General features: G+C 47.3%; 1 protein-coding gene across 1 annotated transcript; it reads right to left on the bottom strand.

The window, feature by feature from the left end:
- Positions 1-4,208: 4,208 nt before the first annotated feature.
- Positions 4,209-8,813, bottom strand: LOC311512300 (uncharacterized protein). The gene is made up of 2 exons (XM_084613444.1): positions 8,754-8,813; positions 4,209-6,054 (listed from the first exon to the last, which is right to left on the bottom strand). The coding sequence occupies exon 2, from the start codon at positions 6,031-6,033 to the stop codon at positions 4,501-4,503; it is 1,533 nt and encodes a 510-aa protein (XP_084469570.1). The 5' UTR covers positions 6,034-6,054; positions 8,754-8,813; the 3' UTR covers positions 4,209-4,500.
- Positions 8,814-12,290: the final 3,477 nt, after the last annotated feature.

The following is a 12,290-nucleotide window of genomic DNA, read 5'->3' on the forward strand; positions in this document are numbered from 1 at the left end:
CCTGCTCTTGGCTGGGGGACAATGACCAACGTATTTACAGCCTCTAATTATCCCCTTTTTTCAAAAGCTTATTTGACTCATCGCCTTTGATTGATATCATTTCTTTTCCCTGTGTTTCACAAAGTTTTAATTGCTCGCCCCACCCAACGTGCATTGTAAGTGGAGATGAGACAAAGGGTGAGGGTGGTTTTGGTTGTTTAATATCTTACTGTCATGCAGGGGTAATTTTTGTATTGCAGCACCTACAGTAGAGATGATCCTTACCTGAAATATCTGAAATTCCCCTGGCCAAGGTCTGAACAAGGAGGTGGGGTACAATATTCAGTGGTAGTTTCCTGCAGCTCTAATTGACAGGACATGTCTTTTAGATAATGGCCAAGATTTTCTCAAGTGAATGGATGCCTCCATTTTTACTTGAGGTGTCGTCATTTCTTAGTCGATCTAGCCAAGCCACACCTAGGGCTTGGCACAGCCCCTTCATTTCAAACGTTTGCAGCTTTTTGCTCCAGATGCTTTGCCAATACCCATGTTTCACAACTTGAAGGGACGTGGGTGCAACGGGTGTTGAATATAATCTGGTATTAGCGGAAAGTGCTGTGCATGACTACAATGATCAACAGGCTCCAACCACAACAGTTTGGTCATGTGGCTGGAATGACCCCACACTGAGTGCCTAAAACTGTTCTCAATGGAAGAGTTCATGATGAGAGGAGCAGTGGATGTCCAAGGAGACGACTGTGTAATACGGTATATAAGCCAATCTAGACAATCTCCCTAAGAGGCCCAAAGGGCCGCTCAAAACAGATTTGGATGGAATCTGTTCATAACCACGTCCCTTTGCAGCTGTGGCATTGGAATAACGAGATGTGTCCTGTTTGGCAACCAACTCTGAAAGCTTTGCCCAGGATGTGCGAGAAACAGGAAATAATTTTCTGCTGGTTGGGAAAATACTTGGAAACCGATCTTGAAATGTCTGATTAAGAAATAGATCTGGGTTCCCATTTTCTCTTCTTTACTTTTCCTCCCAGTTTCTAATAAGGGGAGTAAAAGCAAACAAAGAAGAGGCCAGGGGAAAAATAAACCCTCCAAATGATAACATTAAATAAAAAAAAATCATTGTGTTTGTTTTTAATATGTTTTCCTGTCCAAAAATAAATTAAAAATTAGTGAACAAAATGAAAATTTTTCATTTTTTCTGGTGGGTCACTTCTGAAATATACAGATCTGTTTCCAAGCAGCTCTATTTGCAAACCAGCCATTGCCACTATAGGTTCATAGGTTCTGAGGCCAGAAAAGATCAGTGTGGTCACCTACTCTGATCTGTAGAGCTCAGGCCAGAGAAGTTCCCCCAGAATAATTTCTAGAGCAGATCTTTTAGGAAAACATCAAATCTGGATTTAAAAATGGTCAGTGGTGGAGACTTCTCGGTAAATTGTTCCAGTGGTTAATTACTGTGATTAATGACACATGCTCTTCTCTTGGTGTCTGATTGTGCAAACTCTGTTCATGTGGGTGAGCCCTTACTCATGGGTGAAGTCACTCAGACCACCTGCATAAGTAAGGATTCCCCAGGAGAGTAAGTCTTGCACAACTGTGAAGTTAGAATACAGTTATGCAGCTAGCCACATCTCCCGTGCAGATGGCACCATTTACACAACGTTGTTTCGTTGCCTTAATCTAACAGGCAGGCAGTGTCCCACCAAAGCCTGAAAGGAGCTCCTAAAATGAACTGTCCCACCTCTGAGAAAAGTCCCTTAAAAGCATATGCCTACAGGGGTGTTTCCACCTCCAGGGAGGTGTGCACGGATCTGTCAATAGGCAATAGTTAATGCTAGCACTTTAACGGGACTAGGCAGCAGTTCTGCGGAAAAGGACCTAGGGGTGACAGTGGACGAGAAGCTGGATATGAGCCAGCAGTGTGCCCTTGTTGCCAAGAAGGCCAATGGCATTTTGGGATGTATAAGTAGGGGCATAGCGAGCAGATCGAGGGATGTGATCGTCCCCATCTATTCAACATTGGTGAGGCCTCATCTGGAGTACTGTGTCCAGTTTTGGGCCCCACACTACAAGAAGGATGTGGATAAATTGGAGAGAGTCCAGCGAAGGGCAACAAAAATGATTAGGGGTCTGGAACACATGAGTTATGAGGAGAGGCTGAGGGAACTGGGATTGTTTAGTCTGCAGAAGAGGAGAATGAGGGGGGATTTGATAGCTGCTTTCAACTACCTGAAAGGGGATTCCAGAGAGGATGGTTCTAGACTATTCTCAGTGGTGGAAGAGGACAGGACAAGGAGTAATGGTCTCAAGTTGCAGTGGGGGAGGTTTAGGTTGGATATTAGGAAAAACTTTTTCACTAGGAGGGTGGTGAAACACTGGAATGCGTTACCTAGGGAGGTGGTGGAATCTCCTTCCTTAGCAGTTTTTAAGGTCAGGCTTGACAAAGCCCTGGCTGGGATGATTTAATTGGGGATTGGTCCTGCTTTGAGCAGGGGGTTGGACTAGATGACCTCCTGAGGTCCCTTCCAACCCTGATATTGTATGATTCTATGATTCTATGACTTGTTGCTTTGTGGTTGGATCGCTTTAATGAGACCGGATCTCCCCTCTTGGCTTCTGCAAAGCATGTCTCCCTGGTTAAAGGGAGGTGCACTGAAAGAACAGTTAGAGATCTTTGGTGATTCTTTGTCTTATTTTCTAACACTTTCCGGGGTACACTTTGCCCTGTATTTCTGGGCGGCCTGACCCCAGGGGCGCCCCAGGAATCTACATTTCTCCCCCAGCTCCTCTCATGCTCCTGTGATTTACCACTTGCCTTTGCCAGCAGAAAACGAATATCCTTCACCTGCTGGCTCAGCTGCACTGGCCGGGGAATAAGGGAGGGGTATGTGCATGCATGTGGGTGTAACCAAGGTTCCACTCATTGCCCGTCTACTTGCCCAGGCAGGTGCAGCCCTGTTTAACTCTGCACACTCGAACCTATAGTCCAGGTAGCTTGCCTTGCGTTGGCCAAGAAGTAAGGGGAATGGTTGCCCCAGGTTGGGCTTCAGCAGGGATGTAGTGCTTTTACGTTATGCCTGCAGGCTCATTGCTCAAAAGCACAGTCCAGGTAACCCATACAGGGAGGTAAGAGATGTTCTTGCTCTTTTTAAGAGGGTGTAGTCCACGTGTTAATCAAGTGCTTTGGGAGAATTAGCCCTCTGTATCTAACCGATGTCCTGGGTCAGCAGTTATTGCGTGTAATTTATAAAATGTGCTGGTCAAGTCTCTCTGGGAGCATGTGCTGTTTATATGAAAAGGACTCTTTAATTAAAGGAGAAAACTGAGAGTTAACAAGCTGAGTCAATGTCAATTAGGCACTCCGAAGGGCTTGTTTCTGCTAGAGAGTTTTGCTGTGTTAACGTCACCAGGAAAGTGGCTGCCCTCCCGAGTGTGGATGGGATGTTGCTGGTATCAGAGTGCTCATACCTGTACAGATTATTCCAGATCAGGAAGGGGAACATCCATAGAGGGCACCTTGATAATGGACTATCTGGGTCCTCACTGGGGCCACAGTAGTACAAAATCACACCCAGGACTGTACAACTTTTCTAGTGCAGACCAGGACTCAGTTTCCCCACACCATGACCTGTCCTGAAAGGCCCCTCAGCCCATGTGACAGCCTCTGCAGCATGCCCTGAAGGCCAGCGAACTCTCTCATTCTCAGAGCAGAGAGAGAGAGAGGAGTAGGTTACCGTGCAAGGGATCCGTCCAGCTGCCGTGTTCTGTTTAAAATCCAGGGGTTCGTAGCTTCAGAGGCTAAAGTGAACTGCAGTGGGAGAAGTCCGTAGGAGAGTTCGAAATTGAACTGGGACCTCCTGAGTCCCAGTCCTGTCTTGCACTCATTGAGTAGCACCTTACTCAGGAGTAGCACCCGTGTCTTCAGTGAGAATACCCACGTGGTAAGGAACTATTCAGTGTGTGTCCGGGTCTCAGGATCAGGTCCTATCCCGTGCAGTCCTGGAGGAGATGCAGTAGATGCTATGAGGCCATGTTAGGAAGCATGACAACACCCACTTATGTCAGCTGAGGATCGGACCTTCTGCCTTCTCCAATCTGGGATTTCTAGGTGGACACAACAGCTGTGTTAATCCGAGGTCAGTTCCCAGTCTGAAGCCAGGTGAACGGCTGGCAGGGGAGCAAAGACTGAAGCAAACACCCTGACACTGCGGTTCTCATGCACAATACGTTTTATTTTTGTCTCACATGCACAACTGGAGACTGAAGTAGGGACTCGAGGAAGGGAATTTTTATCCCAGCCTCGAAGCACAAACCACATTTCTCAGGGGCATCGGCAATAGGTCAGTGATACGGGCTTCAGCTGGCGAAGAGAAGAGAGAAGCTGCAGCTTAGGACAGACACAAGCCATGCAAAGCACTGGAAATTAAGGCAGCTTCACAAGATCAAGAAGTCAGCTGGTACATTTATGTTCTGGGATTATTTCCCTTGTTGCTTCCGCGGCTGTTACTTCTGCAGATTTGGGGGCCACTGGCAGGGCTGCTTGGTCTGCTGCTGCTCCACGCATGGGATCACAATGGGGCATTTCTGCTGCATCGACTGCAGGGAGCCTCCACTACCGAAGTCGGCTGAACCACCACTGCACCCGACAGCTGAGCCTCCACAGCCGTAGCTGGATCCCCCCCGACTGCAGCTGCCTGCGATGGTAAACTTTTGTCCTGATCCCCCGCTCCCTCCGCCTGATCCCCCTCCAACACCGCAGCTGTACGATTCTCCACTCCCACCGCCTGCGATGATAATCTTTTGCCCTGATCCCCCTCCAACACCACAGCCGTATGACCCCCCACTCCCACCCTCTGCGATGATAATCTTTTGCCCTGATCCCCCACTCCCACCGCCTGATCCCCCTCCAATGCAGCACCCAGATGATCCCCCGCTCCCACTGCCTGCGATGATAATCTTTTGCCCTGATCCCCCTCCAACACCACAGCCATATGATCCCCCACTCCCACTGCCTGATCCCTCTCCAATGCCGCAGCCAGACAACCCTCCACTGCCACCGTCTGCGATGATAATCTTTTGCCCTGATCCCCCACTCCCACCGCCTGATCCCCCTCCAACGCAGCACGCAGATGATCCCCCGCTCCCACTGCCTGATCCCCCTCCAACACTGCAGCCATATGATCCCCCGCTCCCACCGCCTGCGATGATAATCTTTTGCCCTGATCCCCCTCCAACACCACAGCCATATGATCCCCCGCTCCCACCGCCTGCGATGATAATCTTTTGCCCTGATCCCCCTCCAACACCACAGCCATATGATCCCCCACTCCCACTGCCTGATCCCTCTCCAACACCGCAGCCGTATGATCCCCCGCTCCCACCGTCTGCGATGATAATCTTTTGCCCTGATCCCCCGCTCCCACTGCCTGATCCCCCTCCAACGCAGCACCCAGATGATCCCCCGCTCCCACCTCCTGATCCCCCTCCAACACCACAGCCATATGACCCCCCACTCCCACCCTCTGCGATAATAATCTTTTGCCCTGATCCCCCGCTCCCACCGCCTGATCCCCCTCCAATGCAGCACCCAGATGATGCCCCGCTCCCACTGCCTGCAATGATAATCTTTTGCCCTGATCCCCCTCCAACACCACAGCCATATGATCCCCCACTCCCACTGCCTGATCCCCCTCCAACGCCGCAGCCAGACAACCCTCCACTGCCACCGTCTGCGATGATAATCTTTTGCCCTGATCCCCCGCTCCCACCGCCTGATCCCCCGCCAACACCGCAGCCGAACGATCTCCCACCACTTGAGCCGCCACTGCCACCCCCGGTGATGATAATCTTCTGGCAGGACTCCCCGGAGCTGCAGCAGGATGAGCCCCCTCCGACGCCGCAGCCCGACGAGCCTAAAATGTGCTGGCCCAGCAAAGCTCCAGGGCAGCTGCCCGAGGATCCCCCACCACTGGCATGGCGTCCTCCAGCCTGAGCTGGGATCTCACGGCAGTCCTGTTTCTCCTGATGCGAACACATCCTCCGGCAGGCTAGGGAACCCTGGAAGGAACAGAAGCCCCCAGGGTTTGCAAAAGCAGGAGACACTGGCTTTTATTGTCCTGTGCTATTGTAGGGTAGCATTTTTTTTAATGGTGCTCAACCTGTGAACCATGAACTTGTCAGAGGGTCACCAACTGCTCTCAGCTGGTGGGTGCACTGATGGGGATTTCCCACAGCTGGTCCAGTCTCAGGGCCAGATAGGCATGTCCATATTGTGTTTGGGTTGCCACTCAGAGGGACCAGTTGCAAGTGGCTGAATAGAAAGCCCTGTTGCAAACAGAGTTTGCGCTGCCTATAAAGGGGTTGGCAGGTATGAAAAAAAAAGTCACTGAAAACTTGTGAACCTCATTGTCCCATTGTGGTTTCACAGCATCTTCAGCTGCTCTTAAGCCATCAGGGCTTCGAGGCCAAAAGCCGAAATAGAGTTGGGTTTTGCCAATTGCTCTACGCATGACAGGGGAAGAGGCCGCCTGGCATTCCAACAGCGCACATGAAAGGTCAGAAGTTAAATAAAGGGCAAAGGAACACGGGGTGCAAGAGAAAAGTGAGTGTCTGGGTATAAAAGCAACCAGATTGAAGTAGAGTAGCATTTTCCAAGGTTAATGCAGTTTTCTTTTTTGCTGAAATTTTTGGAGGAAAATTTGGACTTTTCATCAAGAACTAAAAATATTAGTTTTTGGCTGAAATATTTTGATTTGCAGGTTTTTGACGAAAAGATGAAGTTTTCCACTGGGGAAAAAACAAAAATTCTGACCAGTTTTGGAAGAAAGATTGTCAGAGAAACAAGAGCATATTTTATGTCATTGCTTTATAGAACTGTTTTGAAAATATATAGATATTATGAAATCAATGGTATAATTTTTTTGGTTCTTGAACAAAGTAGTTTACTTTCCTAGGTCCAGAATTTGGCACCTGGCAGATAATACACTGTGATAAATAGAGGGGGATTAGCTCCCTTTGATGGACACCCAGACAGCCAGTTAGCTGTTCTTTACTTGCTTTTCCTGTAAAGGGTTAAAAAGTCCCCCAGGTAAAGAAAAAAAAAGTGGGCACTTGACCTAAAGAGCCAATGGGAAGGCTAGATTTTTTTTTAAAATGGGGAAAGAAACTTTCCCTTTGTCTGTTGTTCTCTGGGCTGCAGGGACAGAGAAGCAAGGCTATAAGCAGAAATGTTGTGTAAGGTTTGAATCAGGTATGAAAAAGTATTTTCCATACCTAGAAGAAATAATTTGGATAGGGAATGTTTAGTTAGATGCTGTCAGGTTTATTTTGGCTTGTGGATCTCCTCTGTGCTAACCCCAGGTGCTTTTGTTTGCTTGTAACCTTTAAGCTGAACCCCCAAGAAGCTAGTTTGGGTGCTTAATTTTTGGAATTGCTCTTTTAAAATCTAGCAAATGCCTAAGTTCCAGCTGTATTTTCTTTCTTTTTGTTTTAATAAAATTTACTCTTTTTAAGAACAGGATAGGATTGTTGGTGTCCTAAGAGGTTTGTGCATGTTGTTTGATTAGCTGGTAGCCACAGCTAATCTCCTTTGTTTCTTTCTCAGCTCTTCCCCAGAGGGGGGGTGAAAGGGCTTGAGGGTACCACGCAGGGAGGAATTCCCACGTGCTCCTTCTTGGGTTCAAAGGGTTTTTTTTGCATTTGGGTGGTGGCAGCGTTTACCAAGCCAAGGTCAGAGAGAAGCTGTAACCTTGGGAGTGTGATACAAGCCTGGAAGGGCCAGTATTAATTTTTAAAATCCTTGTGGGCCCCCACTTCCTGCACTCGGAGTGACAGAGTGGGGATTCAGCCTTGACATGAAAAATAAACCTGACAGCATCTAACTAAACATTCCCTATCCAAATTATTTCTTCTAGGTATGGAAAATACTTTTCCATACCTGGTTCAAACCTTACACAGCATTTCTGCTTATAGCCTTGTTGCTCCGTCCCTGCAGCCCAGAGAACAACAGACAAAGGGAAAATTTTTCCCCATTTAAAAAAAAAAATCTAGCCTTCCCGTTGGCTCTTTAGGTCAGGTACCCACTTTTTTTTTCTTTACCTGGGGGACTTTTTAACCCTTTACAGGTAAAGCAAATAAAGAACAGCTATCTGGCTCGCTGGGTGCAAATCAAAGGGAGCTATCCGTCCCCCCCTTTATTTATCACACATGCCATTCTTGCTGTTATTGTTAGCAAAAAGCTAATATTGTTATTGTGGTTTTTATTATTATTATTATCATTGGGATTGTCCTAGTGGTACAACTGTCAAATGCAGATCGGATCTTGAGCTTCCTTTGCAAAGTGCTTTGAGATCTATGGATCCAAATTGCTCTGCAAAAGTTAATTTATTATTATTATTCGTATGTTGCAGTAGCATCAAAAATGTGTTAACACTTGGCAGACATGCTCACACGCACAAAGAGTGCCCAGTCCCATTATTGATCCGTCTGGGTTTCTAGAGTGCTAAAACACGCAGCATCTACTGTCCTAGCCCCGTCTCCTTTCTGCTACCCAACTGGAGTCTCTTCCTGCTTTGTCCCCAGCACATTTAAGAAATTCTGCATTGCATCAGAGCAATGGACTACCCAGACCAGGAGAGTTTGGTATTGGAAGGGAATTGTCCAGAACAGATTCAGTATGGATTCTTTGCAGGTCATACCCCAAAATTGAGGAAAGAAGTTATCATCCATGAATAAACAGGAAAAACAATCTGACTTACCTTGTTCAGCAACTAGAAACAAATGCTAAGAAGCAAAGTCGAGTGAATGAGGATCCTTGGGACATAAGAACTTTTATACTGGTACCCTGGCTTCTCCAAAGGGAAGTGAGACACCCCCAGGAATGGTGATGGGTTTATTTACCAACCAAACCCTGCTCTACCTACCCATCTCTTTGACTCAACATTTCAGATCAATATCTCTCCTCTGCATCACCTGTTATGTTCTGCTGCAAATCTATTTAATTGCTAGTCCAACTTAATGGCTCAATTGCTTAATTTGTGTTTGGAACTGGGGGAATCCTTTGATGGCTGGGGTGAGGGGGCCAGCAGCAACCCTTTCCCCGCTGTCTGCAAAACAGCAGATGAACTGATCTGTGGAAGCCAACCCTGGGTCTCCAGAACCATCTGTGCAGCTTCCCAGTACGCTTAATCTGCTTTGTTCCAGCCTCTCGAAGTCCTGGACTCCCCAAAGCCACATTTTATAGACAGTTGAAAATGGGAGCAGGCACACCGAGAGTCCCATGAAAATGACATAGGGACACTCTCAAAACTCACCGAAAAGCTGGCCAAGTTGATCTGAAGTCAAGCTGCTGACAAATCAGGATGATGGCTAATCTGGTGGTCCGTGGCTAAAGCCATCGAGAACAGCAGAGCAGAAAAAAGCCAACGAGAAGCGTGATCGAAAAAAAACAGGAAGAGGCCACGTCTGTCCGGCGTGTGCACACATCTTCAGATCCCATGTCACTTCACATTCACACAAGAAGACGCCCTGAAAGAAACCGACTCTCCTCCGACTATGACGGGAGACTCCAACCCAAAATAACCAACTTTGCTTCCTTCCAGCCACCAGCCCCTAGCACCAAAGTCTGTATTGCATAGCCCACCAGACCTGGATTCTCAGCAGGAACAATGGGCCCCGGGGTGCTGGCCAGGCCTGGCCACTGAATGTAGCCCACTGAATGTGGCCAGGCCTGGCCCCATATGTAGCCTGCCTCCCCCATCACTGAGTGGAACCATGATGGTTCTGCAGCCAGCAAGACCCTCCATTCTGAAGGATGACATGGCAGGAGATGCCCACCCATCCTGGCAGCTGCCCGGCCCAGGGCTGTTGTAGGTGGTTCAGCACCATCCCTTCTCTGAGCAGCTTGTCCTGCTAGGGTCAGAGCTCCCGGCACACTCCTGAAAAGCAAGGGATGGGAAAGCCCCTCCACACATCTCCAGAGACCCTGTCTTCAGGAAAAGTAGGGCACGGAGCTGGGGAAGCTAGAGGTGCTGGTGGCAGCCGAGCTGGGCTGGGTGGGATTTTGCTGGTTTGAAGGAAATTCCACAATTTTGACTTTTTTTTTCTGTTCTGAAATGGAACGACACCAGAGAATGTCAAAATTTTGCACAAAACAAAATTCCGTCTTATGTACTTCTAAGGCCCCCATGACTGTGGTCAAGGGGCCATCTGGCGATCTCACGATTGTTTATATATTTATCCTCACAGCTCCCCTGTGAAAGAGACAAGTACTATAATCCCCATTTTACAGTGGAGAAACTGAGGCACAGGGCGGCTAAGTGACTTGCTTGAGGACCCTCATGACCTAGGTTAGTGCTTTAACTACTGGACCATCCTTCCTCTCTGCCACATTCCTTCCTGCCGCGTTGTTCCACTGCTGTTTTTCACCCCTACCAGGCGGGGACCACAGGGTAGCAATGTCTCCAATTGGATCATCTGGGTGAGTTCCACGAAGGAGATAACGTTGACCGAGGGAGCCCTGACAGTAGGAGTTTTGCCACCACAACTGGGATCACATTTGTAGGATTCAGAGACCGTTCCTAAAATATAAATGGAATAAAAGGAAAACAGAAGCAAGGAGGACATGCAGGAGCATGCTAGAGGAGGCTGCCTGGGACTTTGATCAAGACCTTGTTGAATGAGCTCCAACGCCCCATTAATTAGCCTTTGCTCCCAGTTGTTTATGTCTGTGTTTCCATCTGGCTGTGCAAAGCAGGCCAGGTTGTTTTCCAGTCTGGTTTGCATGTAGGTGGCTAAAGGATATGGCTCTACCGTGCCTGTGTTTCTAAAGGGTGGTGGTCACCTGTTGGCATGTCTGGAATGTTTTCTGCCTCTGATACACGCCTGTGTTTTTGTTGTCATGGTGGCAGCACTCCAACTTCGAGTGACAAATATCATGGTCCGGGTGATCCTCCTCCCTGACAAGCGCGGTGGTCTAGTCAAGGTGCCCCAGGATGCCACAGATCGGAGCAGAACCTGGAGGCTGTGTCAGGCGGGCAATGGGCTCTCGGCCACCTGTCTGCTCTCCTGGCCCCAAACAGGGGCTGGTTTGGACCGTTGTGGACTTTAGGCCAGCCCAGCCATCCAGGATGACCCATACCTCATGTGTTGCTCCGACTAAAGTGGGCCACAAAGTGGGTTTCTTTTCAGTGAGAAATTCTGAGAAATATGGAAGCTTTTTTTTTTTGTTTTTGTCCAGGTTTTTAGCAGAATTTTTTTGACTTTTCATCATAAAAAACCCCATACACTTGAACCGCCCCTCCCCACACACAATTTAGCTACTTGTGGCAACTGAAAACCAAAATTTCTGGCCAAAAATATTTAGTGAAAAATGTTGAGGAAAGGAAAATTCTCCAATTGACTATTACAAAAAGTGTAGATGGCAAATTTCTGATGAAGACGAGTTCTGACCATGTTCCATACCACCTTGGCCTGCCCCCTGATCTGTGAGTGGCATAGAGACAGTTATGCCAGGGTGACTTCATTAATCATCTCTGCAATGACCAGGGGAATGTGCTACTGCTCTGGATCAGTTTATCACTGGGAGATGAGGGCTGGTCGCTGAGTGAATGCGTTTCTGGAGCCATTAAGTAAGGAGCCATTATGTAAGGCAACAGATTAAAGCATAGATATGGTTATCCCTGGGAATAGGTCTTTTATGTGTGTTCTAACACACACACATACACAGACACACATCTATCTATCTATCTATCTATCTATCTATCTATCTATCTATCTATCTATCTATCTATCTATCTATCTATCTATCCCCAGACACCCCCTCTATCTAATCTATCTATCTATCTATCTATCTATCTATCTATCCCCAGACACCCCCTCTATCTATCTATCTATCTATCTATCTATCTATCTATCTATCTATCTATCTATCTATCTATCTATCTATCCCCAGACACCCCCTCTATCTATCTATCTATCTATCTATCTATCTATCTATCTATCTATCTATCTATCTATCTATCTATCTATCTATCTATCTTCTAATAATATATAGATATAGATAGACCTATATAACCCGTATAAAAAACCAAACCTAGCACTCTGAGAACTAATTAGTCTTTCAACAACATCATAATAACCAACCAGCAGCATTAAGAATCATATATATGGATAATGGCAGATAGACAGGTAGTCAATGCATTATTGGCTAGTGTTTAGGGATTTGTTTCCTCACATGTATTGATTTTCACCAGGACTATCTGCGGGAGACAATATAAAGTAAAAAAATACAGCAG

This window comes from Lepidochelys olivacea (assembly GCF_965140295.1).
Source record: "Lepidochelys olivacea isolate rLepOli2 genome assembly, chromosome: 24".
NCBI lineage: Eukaryota > Metazoa > Chordata > Testudines > Cheloniidae > Lepidochelys > Lepidochelys olivacea.

What these genes read in the sequence shown, in the direction of transcription:
- LOC311512300 (XM_084613444.1), bottom strand. Translation starts at nt 6,033, where the DNA reads ATGTGTTCGCATCAGGAGAAACAGGACTGCCGTGAGATCCCAGCTCAG.